We start from the raw sequence: 15,402 nt of genomic DNA, 5'->3' as shown, positions 1-15,402 counted from the left end.
AAAACGAAGCTAACAAATAGTACTCCCCTGTTCCACGCTTTGACATCTCCATCCATCGTCTGGATTTAGTAACATCCATCTTGTAAGGCCTTATTTAGTTGTGAAAAATTTTTAGGTTTGGTTATCACAGCAGATATTTAGACACATATTTAAAGTATTAAACGTAGTCTAATAATAAAACAAATTACATATCCTATTAGGAAACTACGAAACGAATTTATTAAGTCTGCAAAATATTTACTGTAGCACCACATTCTCAAATCATAGCGCAATTAGGCTTAAAATATTCGTCTCACAATTTATACGCAAACTGTGTAATTGACTTTTTTTTCACATTTAATACTCCATGCATGTGTCCAAATATTCGATATGATGGGTGAAAAGTTTTTATTTTGGGAACTAAAGAGGAAGCACAAGAAACATGAAAAAGAGGAAGCACATGCACAGTGGATTCGTGAGTTTATGCGGCAGCTAAGGCATTACACATCACATAGCCTTCCTATTATATGTTCCTAGTTATATTAGCTGTTACATTTGCCATAACAATAAATAAAAGGTCAAAAGGTTAGTACAGTTATTTAGCCTTAGCGTGCATATTATACAATGCAAAATCTGCACTCTAAAGACTACATCATGTACGTCATACCGAGCCCATTATAATTGGGGCTTCGGCTATCGGCTTATTACGTATAATAACCAACGAATGGGTGCGGCAAAATTTCATCCGGAGGCAGCTGCAACTCTCTCCCCTTCGTTGCACTCCTCTTTATCAAATTCCTCCATTAACTCGCGTTGTCGTTGTGTCACATCCCTGTACATCGTGAAGACGAAAGATGTCAGTTTATAGGAATGGGCAGGAAATTCTTTGATCAGTGTAATTATATAGCTCTAGTAGTCTAGTTTGAGAATGTATCATACGTTGGAACTCGGACGTTGAAGTGAATATACTGATTCCCATAGGCTGGGGAATTCCGTGCTTTTATTCCTGCAGTTTTTTAGTGAAAAATAAAATATGTTTATCACAACAGTGTACATAGTGAGTACTTTCTTCCAGCAGATATAATAGGGCAAAAACCAAATATATCATCTAACAAATCCAAGTATCTGTGCATAGGATTTCTAGCATGGCTCGAACAACCAACCTTTGCCCCTGAGGACAACCTTTTCTCCTGGTTGGGTACCTTGGCGAACCTGATCAGGAAATACCACAAACACGGTCATTGGTAAGCCATTGAAATAACTGGATTACATGGTTAGTGTCACGCAGCAAAAATGAAATCAATACCTTGACTGAAACGTTGCCCGTAAGGGTTGGTACTGTGACAGTTCCACCTAGTACAGCCTGAAAATCAAGCAGTTTTAGAACTATTAATCATAAAAGGAATATCTGCATAGACAGCAGAATTGGTCATCATGTGCTACATGATTTTCCTTTTTCCTAAAAGAGGTGTAGTTTACATAAAATGTATATGTAAAGACCTAAGTCATATATAATCATAACAGCATCAAACAGGGAAACCAAACAGAAAGAGTGGTGACCTGGGCAATGCTTATAATAGCGTCAACATGCACATGGTTGCCTTCTCTACGGAAGACAGGATCCTCTCTGATCTGTACTAGGAAAATGAATACAAAGTTCATTTGCAAAGAACTGATCAAACTGACATAAAGAGTTTGTATTTTGGAGAAAAAAAAAAAGGAACCAAACCTTGATAGTAACATAGAGATCACCAGGTTTATTGCGCTCAACATCTGCACCACCCTTGCCAAAAACCTTCATAGTGTCATTGTCATCGATGCCTGGAAAAGATGTTCCATTTATGTCACACCCAAAATGCAAGTACTGCCATGCACACTCCAATATAAACGAATAACTTGAATATTTGAATAAGGAGACAAACATTGACAGAAAAGGCAAAAAGATTTAAGCAACGCATCTTATGGAGCAGTGGGATGATTTATTTTCTTCTAAAGTACCATCTTTCTTCTTGATATTATTAATTAGCTAGTGATTGAAATCTTAAAATGCAGATCTGCAATATGTCAAGTAGTACAGTTGGAAGCAACTGGTATGACCACACAAGTTTACATTTCTGCTGCTGGCGAAGCCAAACAAGCATATGCATAAATTTCATGTTATAATTACAAGGCAGGATTCACATGTCAATCATACAGATAATTGGTATACTTGAATTTTTCTTACCAGCCATTATGTCGAGCTTGACTGATTTTTTCCCCTTCACTAGCTGTTCACCCTTGCATGTCTTGCAAAAATTCTTCAAGCAAATTATAGAATACAAAACAAGTCAGGCTCCTAGAATCAAACATCAACATAAGAGAGATAAACTCATTGAATATAAAGTTTTAGGATCACATGACTAATTTGTATCACAATTCATATTTCATACCTCTTGGCAATCGCATTAAGTTTTAGGATAGAATTACCATCCCAAATTATTTATAGTATCAAAGGCATTCCTTTAAATGCCAGCTACTTCCTCCGTTTCACAATGTAAGTCATTCTAGCATTTCCCACATTCATATTGATGTTAATGAATCTAGATAGATATATGTCTAGATTCATTAACATCAATATGAATGTGGGAAATGCTAGAATGACTTACATTGTGAAACGGAGGAAGTAGATCTTTTTGTAACGAACAAAATACACTCATAGAAGTGATGTTTACCATTTTTCAGTGAAATCAGTGGCGGACCTTCCCTTGTGGCAAGGTGTGGCAGCTGCCATACCTATCTGCCAGCAGTAACTATCAACTAAACAACAACACTACTGACTGTTTCATTGGTGGTTACCATGATGATGGGGGCAATAAGCACTAATCTTTTAGTATTAGTACTAGTACAAGCTAATACTGGTATGGTGGAGCAAGTTGTCATGCATTGACCAAGTGATGATGCATCTGCATCGGTTGGAATTGTTCTTTAAGGAATTGAGCAAAAGTATAATTACTATTTGTTTAACGCTAACCACAAATATTTGGAGAATAATTTGGAATGGGAACATTTGGATGGCTCTAGGGGCTCTCACCTTCATGAATAAATCTTCACCTATATTGAAAACAGTAAATTATTTACTTATAGTTTTATTGGATATGCACACTAATTATTTTTATCATATACATTATATACTAATGTTTTGGTATGTTCGTGTTTTTTTATAAAAAAAATGTTTCGGTACTAAGTACATTTAGAAAGTTCGCCATAGCTATAATTTTGTGCTGGGTCCGCCACTGAGTGAAATTGTTGAACAAAGACAGCCATGACAGATGGGACTTTATTTATCATGAAGAACTATAGAATCTTCAAGAAACAAATAAATAAAAATATGTAATTAAAGCAGAAATGCACCTTCACAATTTTCCCACTTCCACCACACCTAGAACAAGTAGTTTCTATACTCATTATACCCCGCTGCATGAATATCTGCACTCAATGACAACATTTTGAAGGTTGTTAAAGTAAATATATAAATATCAATATGTGGCAGACTCGGGGAAAAGATTGTCAAAGGATACATACCACACCAGCACCTCGACAGGCTTTACATGTTTGAGGTACAGTGCCAGGAGGAACACCACTTCCATCTGCATCAAACAAATGACAAGCTTAAGCCATAAAAACAAACAAATGGGGTGGACAAAGATAACCGACATGCCTGCATCAAAGAAGGAAAGAATAAACAAGTGGCACACATACTGCAAGTATCACAGAAAACATCAGCCTCATATGCAATAGTTTTTCTGCAGCCTTGGACGGCTTCCATGAATGATAGTTCGATTGGAACCTATATTAGGGGAAAAAAAGAGAAAAAAGTAAGCTTCCAATAATCAATTCTTTGTCATTAAACAAATCATTTAATGAACAACAATAGAACCTTGACATCTCGACCTCCTCTCATGGCAAAAGGATTATCAAACATCTGGTTGACATGGCAAAATGAAAATTATCAGGCATTTATAAAATAGAGGTTGTACAGAAGTAATTACGGAGTACACACTTAGAGAACTGGAAAGAGATCAGAAATTTTTGCCAAATATAGATAATGAATTTGAAAGTTCGTTGGATCATGTTTGGTCCTCCAAATAAAAGGCTATCATTGATAACTAGTTAACCACTATAACATCAAAGTACTAGTTCTTTACATGTTCACAACTTCACATTATTTAATCATAGACCTTGTGTTGAAGAAACAAAGGAACTACATTAGATTTTTCAAATTCCACTGCCCATAGTGCAATGTTTTCAACATAACCTATATAAAGTTTTTCCCATTCCCCTTGTGTTTTGAAGCCCCAAAGTACCAGGTAATCAATCAGGCATATCACAACATATTTTATCCTGCAAATTATGGGCCTCATGCATGGTTTCAAGATAGAGTGAAGTCACATTGAAAACCTTCAGGTTTTTCAGATACTAAATAAAAATAGGAATGTCTAACTCTTACATCACCAAAAATGTCACCAAATGGATGACTCCCAGAAAAATCATCGGGGCCACCACCTGACGCTTGGCGCTCATAAGCTTCTGCTCCAAGCTGAAACAAAACAGTCATAATGAAAGAAAATCCAGTTGGATAATCGATCGAAAGTGAAAACCACAAATCACATATTTCATTATTTATGGCAGTATTAAGGCTCCATTTGGCATTTAGGTGGATTATCATAATCCTGTTTGGTGCAACTGCTTTTAAATATTTTGTTGTTTGGTTAACAGCTTTCCTTCATTGATTTATAAAATAAATTACCATGAAGCTAGATTTATGTTCCTAGAGCAACTTAAAAAGATAAGCACATGCAGAGTAAAGCATGTTATTATGATATTATCATAGTCATAGGAAATAGTTTATAACCTGGTCGTATGTTTCACGCTTATCATCATCCTTCAAAACCTGAGATAAGCACAACGAATAGCACCTTTAAAATAAGAATGTCCTATTGTTAATCAAATGAAAAATAAATATTCATAACCAGGACTCTATACCTCGTAGGCACGCTGAACTTCTTGAAATTTCTTTTCTGCATCAGCATCTTCTTTATTAGTATCAGGATGGAATTTCTTTGCGAGCTGGGGAAGCATAATCAGTTTAGTTAAAACTTTGAGTAAAAAATAAAGGGAAAAGTAGAGAAACAGACAAAAATATACCTAGCAAACACAGGTTATTGAGAATAACGTATAGCAAGCAAAGCATTCAATAAATGCCTGACCACTCAATAAGAATTAAGAAATATTACTGCAATATGATTTCAGGACACATTCCCCTGTGAGTGAGGGATATCTTCTCCCATAAGCCCCATCATCTGAGCCTCTTCAGGAAGTAACCTTTTCTTTATTTATAAAAACCTTTGGATGTAGAAATAAATAAAACACTGACTGTAAATTGAGTATTTGTGTGAATGTAACAACTAATCTAATGGTCTATTCAAATAATATGATTATGAATTACATGCCTCTCAGGACAACAATCTAATAAAACATTGAGAGGGTAATATCTAGATTTTCTAATCAATAGACAACATCCTAAAAGTTCTGGATCTTAGTATGAAGTCAAGAGAAGGATCAAGTGTTTCCTCTTCATTCTTGCCATGCTCGCTAAATCCACAGGTGGCATGGGCATAGCATGGCGATAAATGAGCAAATACACAATTCAAGAAACAAAAAGTTGGATACAATATTTAGTTTCTTGAAAACACCATGCAACTACATACACAGCTCTTGCTCCATAGAGGCTTAGAAGTTAGAACACACATAATCTAGGAGATAGAGCAAACCTCTATGGTCTGTACAGCTGGAAACTGGAATGCAAATGCCCATGACTGCCTGCCTAATCTACTATGCAGAAGCCCTTAAAATTTAAAACTGGGTATGACCATCCCATGCTGTCATATTCAAATGGTGCTGGACAGCCAGTAAACACTAGAAACAGTTCAGAAAGCCATAGGAAAGATAACAGCTTTCCCCTGCTAATATGAAGTTTAAGAATTCCAGCACTACACAATTCTCGAGCACTGTAGTCAAGATTGTAGATCAGAAAAATTAAGTGTAAGCATACGGTGGAATGCCAAACAACACATTATACTTCTCTATATATTTGGCTTAGAATTTAGACCATAGTTCACATTCAATACTCTCATACAAACATTCAGGAATTATACAGGAGCAGGACCCTCCAAAAATTCAATCAAATCAAATCTAGAGTAATCAATATCGCATTATCTTAACCAAGAAAAAGTAAAGTATATATATACCAGATAATATGCCTTCTTTATGTCTGATGCAGATGCATCTTTGTTCACTCCAAGAACATCATAGTAATCCCTTGCATTCATTCCCCTTGTGGCTAAAATCATACAAACAAAATCAATTATCATAAAGAAAAACAGAATGAACATAGAACTTTGCCAAAATAACAAAATCAGACAAAAAGAATAAAGGAATCATGCTAGCATTTCAAAAATCAAATACAGTGCAGTTTTTACAAATCAGAGATTTTATTACACAAGCATCGCGTCTGAGAGCCTTGAATAGGCACAGCTACATTTTTTTAACCGGAAAAAGCACAAATACATTGACAGGGAAATGGCAAAAAGAACAAATAAATATGGCATCCATCTTATAAATTTGTATATCCATCATGGATGAGTTTTGTTCGTTTATTCAGACAAATGGCATTAGCCAACTATCACAAATATTAGCATCAGCAATGGCCCCATTCATAGTAAAAACAAAAATAAAAAAAGTGACAACAATCGCTCTTTTATATAATCATAGTAAAGTGAAATAAGAGTGAACAAACCTGCCATTCATTGATTGAAATATTATCAACAAAGTCAGTGGGAACTTGACAATACAACATATGTGTAGTACTGTTAATACATCTACTGAACTTTTTTGTATAGATCATGTAGTACATATTGACTACCCCCGCCGTTTCACAATGTAAGACTTTCTAGCATTGCTCATATACATATAGATGTTAATGAATCTAAACACATACATATGTCTAGATTCATTAACATCTAAATGAATGTGGGCAATGCTAGAAAGTCTTACATTGTGAAACAGAGGAAGTACATAACATATCGTGCAGATACGAATGACTTAGTAAGTTAGCATAGACATAGTGACCCGATAAAAGCTTCAAAGTTCCTTTTTTTTTACCGACTAAAGCTAAATATTAACAAGACCTAGAAAGACAGCAACCACGCACACTAACAAATAAAAAATATAGCATTAAATTTTGGTCTGGAGTTCTAACTTTCCACTCTAATAAAAATTGGCTGTAACAAAAATGAATCTCGCCAACCTCAAATGGCTTACTGTTATGAATCCTAGTACGGGAACCACGACAGTATCTGCAACAAAGAATCAAAACCACCAGAGAACATACCATGGAACGACCTGGTAGGGCACCACCAGCTCGCGCTCCTCCTCTCCCTCCCTGTCCAATCAATCCCAATCCAACCGGATCAGCAACACACCAAAAACAATCAACACGTATTCAATTCACCACGCCCGAAATGCGTGGGGGTTGTGAGAGAGTTCGACTCACCTGGATAGGGAGCCCGCGACGAAGCGATGCCCCACGCCGACGAGGCGGCCGCGAGGTGGCGGGAGAACATCTCGAGCTGTCAGCAAGGAGGCAAAGGGGATGGTTAGCCTTGAGCGAGCCGGGGATCCGGATGGAAGAGGAGGAGGAGGAGGAGGGGAGGGGCGAACTCACCGTCGAGGAGGAGGTTGCCGCGGCGGCGAGCCTGGAGGCGGCGGCGCGCGCCATGGCGGCAGAGGAGGCGGCGGTGAAACCCTACTTGGTGGGGAGGGGGAGAAGGGAGGGCGGTTGGTTGGGTCCCACGGCAAAGTGGGAGGACGAGGGTTTTAGGTCTTTCTCACGTGTCGAAAAATCGCACCGATTTTTATCAACTTATAATAATAGTATTGATTACTTAATTATATTAACACACATTTCTTTCTTTCTGCTGTTTTTATATGGTGTATATATATGTAAACTTTATGGATTTTGATCGGTGGAAGTAAAATTATGAATGTATTTAGGGCATCCACAATATGGTGTAAAAGTAGTCCATAAGTAATAGAATATTCCATTCAGTCACCTATTATCATTGTGCAACTAGTCCATATAGAAAAAATAACAAAAGGTATCCATATGCATATGGACTACCCATATGGAATAAATTATATTATCTATCTCTACTCCTCTCTCTTCTCCTAATGATACCTCGTATCTATATACATTGTGGAGACTGCCATAGATAAAAACTATTTATGTGGGTCTCATCTATATGGATCACTTTGCCATATACATTGGTGATGCCCTTAGTTCTTGTTATGCTAAAAAAAGTTATAGTTGAAAGTGCTTTCATACAATATTAGTCTTTTGGAATAAGTCTATTTTACCTCCCTCATCTCTTGTTCTAGGTTGAAATTGCATCCCTCAGCCATAAAAACCGGTATAACGCATCCCCTATCTTTCAAAACCGGTACAAATAGAATCCTTCGGTGGTTTGAAAAGTGGTTTTTGCAGATAGGACCCACATATCAGTGCGATATTGGAAACCGTATACAATGGACCCAGCATGTCAGTGACACATGGGAAAAAATGTATAGCCAGTTACCTTTCACGAGTAGCTGCTCGACAACAGCAATCCAACGTTCGTAGCTGAGTTCATGTGCCTCTCTGCCCTACGTGCGTGCCATTCACGTAGATGCGTCGATGGTCGTCCCGCGAGCTGACTTGCGTGAGGAGGCAACGCTCGGTGGTGACTAAACCTCGACGTAAAAGGTGAGGGAGGAAGATAGGGAGTTCGCGGACACGGCGGCGGCACCGCGGATCTGTTCTCGTGAGAAGGTGGTGGAGGACACAGCGAGCTCCTCCCCGCGCACGGGCAGCCGGCAACACCTCCCCCGCGGCCCGCTAGCGGCACTACCGGCAATCTCCTTCCTGTGCGCACATTGTGGCTGACTGGCGAGCTCCTCTCTGCATGCAGCTGTGAGGTGAAGAGGGGAAAGGTGAGGAAGAAGATATGATGGAGTAGGTCACTGACAGATGGGGTCCACAAGATAACTCAGGCATTCAACGAGGTCAAAGCTGCCACATCAGAAAACAACCTCCCGAACCGCCAAAAGAGGCGATATACACCGGTTTTTAAAGACGAGGGATACATTATACCCGGTTTTACGGTCAAGGGATGCGATTCAACAAGAAACAAGAGTTGAAGGACGCAAAATAGTTTATTCTCTCAAGTTAACATGATTATACTAGGCCCGAAACAGTATTTTAGTGAACTGGGCCGGCCCAGGCTAGCCCAAATCTCTACACGTCCTAACTCCAAGCCATCCAGTCCGTTCACTCCCTTCGCACACGAATCTCAAAGCGGACAGCCACACACCCCTCACAGGCGAGCTCGGTCGGAGCGGCGGCGGCGGCGGCGGCGGCGAACCGACCCTACCTTGCCGGCGGCGAGCGGCGGCGGCGGATGGGCATGGAGGCGAGGAGGAAGATGAGGTTCGCGATGGTGTGCTCGTCGAACATGAACCGAAGCATGGAGGCGCACTCGCTGCTCGGCCGCGCGGGGCTCGACGTCGCCTCCTACGGCACCGGCACCCACGTCAAGCTCCCCGGCCCTTCCCTCCACGAGCCCAACGTCTACGACTTCGGCACCCCCTACAACGTCATCTACGACGACCTCCGCCGCAAGGACCCCGACCTGTCCGTCCTACTGCTCTTTTCCCTTCTTGATTCTGTGTTCTTTCCGGGGGCTCTTGGTGGTGGCACTGGAGAAGGCAGGATCTCCTTTTTAGAGTCGATTTCGAATTTATGAGTTATTTGTGGTGATTTGGTTGGTGTTGGCAGAAATCTGGGATGGTCATGATGGGAACAGATAGCTGTTGTCTTGCAATTTGGGGGTTTTGTTCTAAATTTATTGCTCCTTAGGGCTTAGATAACTCTTCACAATATTTGATTTTGCGATATGCGATCCTTGTTGATTTGCGGAAATGGCAGAAAAGTTTCTTATTAATGCATTATTATGTGGTGTGCCATTCAGGTACAAGAGGAACGGCCTGCTGCCAATGCTGAAGAGGAACACCTCAGTCAAGCTGGCGCCGCAGAGGTGGCAGGACAATGCCGGCGATGGGCTGTTTGATGTGATATTCAGCTTTGAGGAGAGGGTCTTCGACTTAATCGTCGATGGTAATCAACTGATAACAATTAACAATAGGGGCAAGTTTTTTCGGTCTATCAAATGCATCACAGTAACAGTTGTAGTATCCATATACTAGTATTTACGTGGATATGTAATCATTCACTAAGATGGGCTAGTATGTTTTTTTTTTCTTTTTGCTGCAGATATGCATAACCGTGAGCAAAGGATGCTAAAGAACGCGCTGATAATCAACATGGATGTGAAAGATAACCATGAAGAAGCTGGTGTTGGTGCAAAGCTTGCTTTAGATTTGTGTCAGAAGGTATAAGTACCATAACATATATATAGCTCATAAAGCTACTCCTTCGATTATGTTGTTTACCTATTGATCTAGTTAATCTTGTTGTTTGCTACTGATATTAATGAAGTGATTTGTGTTCGGCAGCCCAGCCTCTTGGATCAACACATGCTAGATGGGTTGGGCTGGGTCCTTGTATGTGTCAAATACAAAATTAGAGAGCAGTGTTAGATTAAAACAAACTAATGTCAATCAGTATGTCTCCTTTGTCAAATTTCCAGAGAAAAAAATAGCATCTTGTACTGCCCTACATTTATAACACAATGGTGCATCATTAATTAATTTGGGAACCTGCCAAGATCACTAATTTTCTGGATGCACTATGCTATAGCATAGCCTTATGTAGTGTACCTCATCCGCAGTCTCATCCGCAGTCTCTAGACTGGGAGCACATGCAAATCATTACCCCAATATCGAGGGTTGGTGAATTATCTCTAGAATAGGGAACACATGCAAATTAATACCACATTCAGGGTTGTGAATGTCTCTAGTTGGTTATTATCTTAAGGCTTAAGAAGCTCACTGCAGGCCTACTACTGCCTCACATCTCATATCATGCAAGACAATATGGCACAAATTTCTCACATGTACTATGTACCTGTGTCTTACTAATTTTCACAACGATGAGCTACTACACATGCATGGCTTCAGTTGAGAAAGATATATATCGGGGAGGCTCAAATTCTACTTGATGTGAAGATGAAGATGAAGCCCAAATCAAAACGTTTAGATGCTAGGATCAAGTTTTTACCAGAAATGTTGTTCGTTCTGAGTTGTGGCTTACAAGGATTGCTTTGAAATTTACTACTTTTCAGCCAATTTACATTGCAAACACAAAGTTCATAACCTACAAAGGTTCAGTTAGTTGAGTCCAACAAGTCTATTTACTTGGTTTGTGCCGAATCTAGTAACTAGGATTGAAATTGTTGGCACTAAAGGGTGTCTTTGTATGCTCAAAGGGCTTAATGTAAGTGGTTCACTGCCACGTCAAGAATATTCTGCCAATAGATTGTATTCCTTGTTTCCACATCGGCGACAAATTTGGCCTTCAATAACATCCTTGTGCTCCCTTCAAATCATAGGCCATGTGGACAAGCCCAATTGAATTCCCTTATTATTCTCAGTGATTGTGTTTGCTGGGTTCTATACTTCTGTGATTGCTATTTTTGTGGATTGACATGCTCAAATTTGTGTTTGTAGAATATTAAATGCTTGCATATTACTTTTTCAGTCAAATATCTACATTCTGATCTTTTGACTTTCTGTTGGGAAGTGACAAATGACCGCCGCTCAGTTGGATAGCGATGTTTCTCAAATGCTACCCACCCATGTTTGACTCCCGACTAGGTGTTCCCTGTTGATGGTTGCTTCTCCCTATTAAAAAAGATAGCTAGTTCCTCCAAGCTGTTCCTTTTATTTTCTATAGCCGAGTGCTGCTCGGGTGGCTAGCTGCGACCTATTTTCTTGCCCACTCGGGTTCGATCCTTGACCCTAATGTGTTTCGCGTTGCTTCCTCCCATAAAAAGAGAACTGCTACTTCTGTTTTTTTTTCCTACTCTGTTCGAAAGTTGACAAAGTCGCTGGTAAGTGTGTTCTAGGAATAAAGACAGGGTAACCTTGTTTACTCATATATTTAGATGGTCAATCACTTATATAGTATAATGAACTTTGAACCTCCAAGTTGCTCTAAATTAACATAGAAAAAGTCCCCATGAATATTCTCATTGTGGTGAAAACCATGTATGGACTATGGAGCAAATCTAACACTCACCATAAAGAACTTTCCATTTCATAAAAGATGATGAAGTGTATTTTGATGTTTCTTTGTGTGTGGTATACTTTCCTAAAACAAGTTTAGTTATATGATTCTTCTTTGCTTTCTTGGACCTGTATGCTATCCACATCTGTTTCTTGAATGCTTTACATAACATCTGCATATTACTAATTAACCATTGTCTCAATAGCTATCTCATATCTGATGGTATGATTATGTTGTAAATGAATTTTGACATCAATCTGCACACTAGCAATCCATTGTGTGAAAGTAGAAGTTGATCTATATATTACTATTGTTTTCTCATTATGCTTCTCTTCAGTAGTTCCTACTACAATATTTTTTTTACCTTAGTTTGTGCGAACTAGACTGGTAAAAGGATTCACTTCTGTAAAGTGGGACTATTGAAATATTTGAAATGAGATAATGTACTTGGTGAACCACGAGAAGTTAATTCATATATTGCTTCCTTTTTCAGCTTGAAGGGGCAGATGAAGATTGGGAGGAAATTATTGATGACCTGATTATTACATTTGAGAAGCAGCACAAGCGGAAGCTCACATACAACATGGCATTTTACTAACTTCTGTAGTTCATCGTGCGGATTATACAGAGGCAGCAGAATCATTCTTAAATTAACTCGATCGTGTGGATGGCTGGTAGCTTGGCATGCAGGGAAATGTACAAAAACTGAGGTACCAACTGGATCCAAGTGTGGTTCCTGTTCCATGCCAACAAATGGGGGAAGATGTGTGAAACTTGATTAAAGAAAATATGTTCTGCGTTGAGTCGCTCGATTGTTGTTAGAGGATAATTGGATATTCAGATGTTGATCTTGAAGCTACCCATCATCTCAAAACCATGCAGCACCGAATGTTCTCATTTGCTTTAGTGGCTGCCTAAAATTCATGGTGAGCCTGATGAATGGTACAGTACATGTTAATGAATTGGCCTATCAGTACAGTACAGTAAGATTCAGAAGGTGAACGAGGCAGACAGTGACCAAAACCATGAATTTCAGTGGTGATGGCTTTCAAAATATAGCTAGAAATGCATTATATTTTTCAACCGTCTTCATCGAAACATTTTCTCGTATGTTGACATGAGGTCAATGTCATCCCTGGGTTAGTAACATTTTGTTTGGTTCTTCGTTTTTGACCGGTCAGGGGTGCTATTCGCAAGGCGATGAATCATCTGCCGGTGCCAGAATCCTGTGGGATGACGAGAGGTCTGACTTTCCCAGTGCTGTTTCGTTCCACGGTCAGGTGGCTGTCACTCACTTTCAAGTTGGTTTTTTTTTTGCTATAAATTTTGCCGTTTTCTGCCGTACCAGTTCGGCCGTCATAGTACTGGCTCACTACCTGTCTAGCTCAGTGTTCTGAATATTACTGTGAATATTGACCTCCTTAATTCTTTTTTGTTCTTTTTCTTCTCTCTCTCTCTCTTCTTTTGCTGAAAGGAAAGCCTTCTAGAGGTCTACTTCCCTGTAAAAAAAAATTAGGATGGAATGTGACACATTATACTACTACGAATCTGGACTTATCTTTGTCCAGATTTGTTGTATTATAATATATCATATCTACTATGTTGGTTCTTTATGAGATAGAGGGAGTAAGTGATAACTCACTTGAATGCAGAATTGTTAGTGGAGATTAATTGGGTCCAGGAGATGGAACTTAGCTCCATCTTGTCATGTACTCCATCAAATGTATATTGTTGGTCTATTACTTTGTTTAATGCTTCCTCGGGGCATGGAGTAATTATAGGCCCTGTTTAGACCTTGTTTAGTTCCTATTTTTTTTAAACAAACGCTACATCAAAATTTTGGATACATGCATGTAGCATTAAATATAGATAAAATAAAAAACTAATTGCACAGTTAGGGGGAAAATCGTGAGACGAATCTTTTGAGCCTAATTAGTCCATGATTAGCTATAAGTACTACAGTAACCCATATGTGCTAATGATGGATTAATTAGGTTTAATAAATTCGTCTCGCGGTTTCCAGGCGAGTTATGAAATTAGGTTTTCCATTCGTGTTCAAAAACCCCTTCCGACATCCGGTCAAACGTCTGATGTGACACATAAATTTTTTTTTCACGAACTAAACAAGGCCTTAGTTCCAAGGGTGAAAAGTTTTGGTGTGTCATATCGGACATACGAATACATATTTGAAGTATTAAATATAGACTAATAACAAAACAAATTATATATTCTACATGTAAACTACGAGACGAATTTATTAAGCCTAATTAACCCATCATTAGCAAATGTTTACTGTAGCACCACATTGTCAAATTGTGGAGCAAATAGGCTTAAAATATTCGTCTCGCAATTTACACGCAATCTGTGTAATTAGTTTTTATATATATATATATTTAATACTCCATGCATGTGTCTAAACATTTGATGTGACAGGCTGACAAGTTTTTGCGTGGGACCTACTAAACAGGGCCATAATCTCTCTTTTGAAATGTTGGATTGTAGAAGTTTCTTATTTGAATTGAAGTAATTCATGTGGAAATCCTGCACAATTCTTTGTAAAAAGAAGTTCTAAGATATGGAATATATCATCCCATCATATTTTTTGTCGTCGTGATATTACCATATTAACCCTGACAATTTCTTTCATGTCGAGACATTTCGCATCGATCCATTACATAAACGGGCGAGCAAACCGGACAGTGACATTCCAACCATAATTGGCCGCTCTTTGACCAGAAAAAACTGTACCATTTAATTTGCACATATTTGGTTCGAATTAAAAAAAAATGTGGTCCAAGAGTGGAAGAACACCACTATAACGTATCACTCATATATGTCCAACACAACACTAAACGTGTATAGATATCTCCTTCACTCCTAAAAGAGGACGAATGAAAAGAAAAGGTTTCTTTCTTTCTCACCTTCTCCATGATGCCTAAAGCATATCTGCCACTATGAAATCCACACCCATTAAAGATGTGTTTAGTTCATGCCAAAATTAAAAGTTTAATTGAAATTGGAACGATGTGATGGAAAGATGTGATGGAAAAGTTGAAAGTTTATATGTGTAGGGAAATTTTGATGTGATGGAAAAGTTGAAAGTT

At 38.8% G+C, this 15,402-nt stretch overlaps 2 protein-coding genes across 3 annotated transcripts; one reads left to right on the top strand and one right to left on the bottom strand.

Annotated features, from left to right (window-relative positions):
• Positions 1-428: 428 nt before the first annotated feature.
• On the bottom strand, positions 429-7,881 carry LOC127757786 (chaperone protein dnaJ GFA2, mitochondrial-like). The gene is made up of 18 exons (XM_052283361.1): positions 7,742-7,881; positions 7,571-7,646; positions 7,409-7,459; positions 6,267-6,358; positions 5,002-5,085; positions 4,871-4,909; positions 4,466-4,555; positions 3,896-3,940; positions 3,718-3,805; positions 3,541-3,605; positions 3,370-3,444; positions 2,204-2,276; positions 1,709-1,800; positions 1,540-1,611; positions 1,286-1,342; positions 1,143-1,191; positions 919-985; positions 429-811 (listed from the first exon to the last, which is right to left on the bottom strand). Exons 1-18 carry the CDS (start codon positions 7,793-7,795, stop codon positions 721-723), a joined length of 1,260 nt encoding a protein of 419 aa, XP_052139321.1. The 5' UTR covers positions 7,796-7,881; the 3' UTR covers positions 429-720.
• Positions 7,882-9,402: 1,521 nt separating this feature from the next.
• Positions 9,403-15,120, top strand: LOC127758252 (uncharacterized). Of its 2 annotated transcripts, XR_008013678.1 has the most exons (5): positions 9,403-9,745; positions 10,083-10,228; positions 10,385-10,503; positions 12,792-13,224; positions 13,480-15,120. XR_008013678.1 is itself a non-coding variant. In XM_052283882.1 (4 exons), the coding sequence occupies exons 1-4, from the start codon at positions 9,513-9,515 to the stop codon at positions 12,894-12,896; spliced, it is 603 nt and encodes a 200-aa protein (XP_052139842.1). In that variant the 5' UTR covers positions 9,403-9,512; the 3' UTR covers positions 12,897-15,120. The 2 variants fall into 2 exon arrangements, 1 of the variants encoding a protein (XP_052139842.1); XM_052283882.1 differs by having other exon boundaries at positions 12,792-15,120.
• The last annotated feature ends 282 nt before the right edge of the window (positions 15,121-15,402 follow it).

This window comes from Oryza glaberrima, chromosome 12 (genome assembly GCF_000147395.1).
Source record: "Oryza glaberrima chromosome 12, OglaRS2, whole genome shotgun sequence".
Classification (NCBI taxonomy): domain Eukaryota; kingdom Viridiplantae; phylum Streptophyta; class Magnoliopsida; order Poales; family Poaceae; genus Oryza; species Oryza glaberrima.
This window is presented reverse-complemented; position numbering and strand designations above follow the sequence as displayed.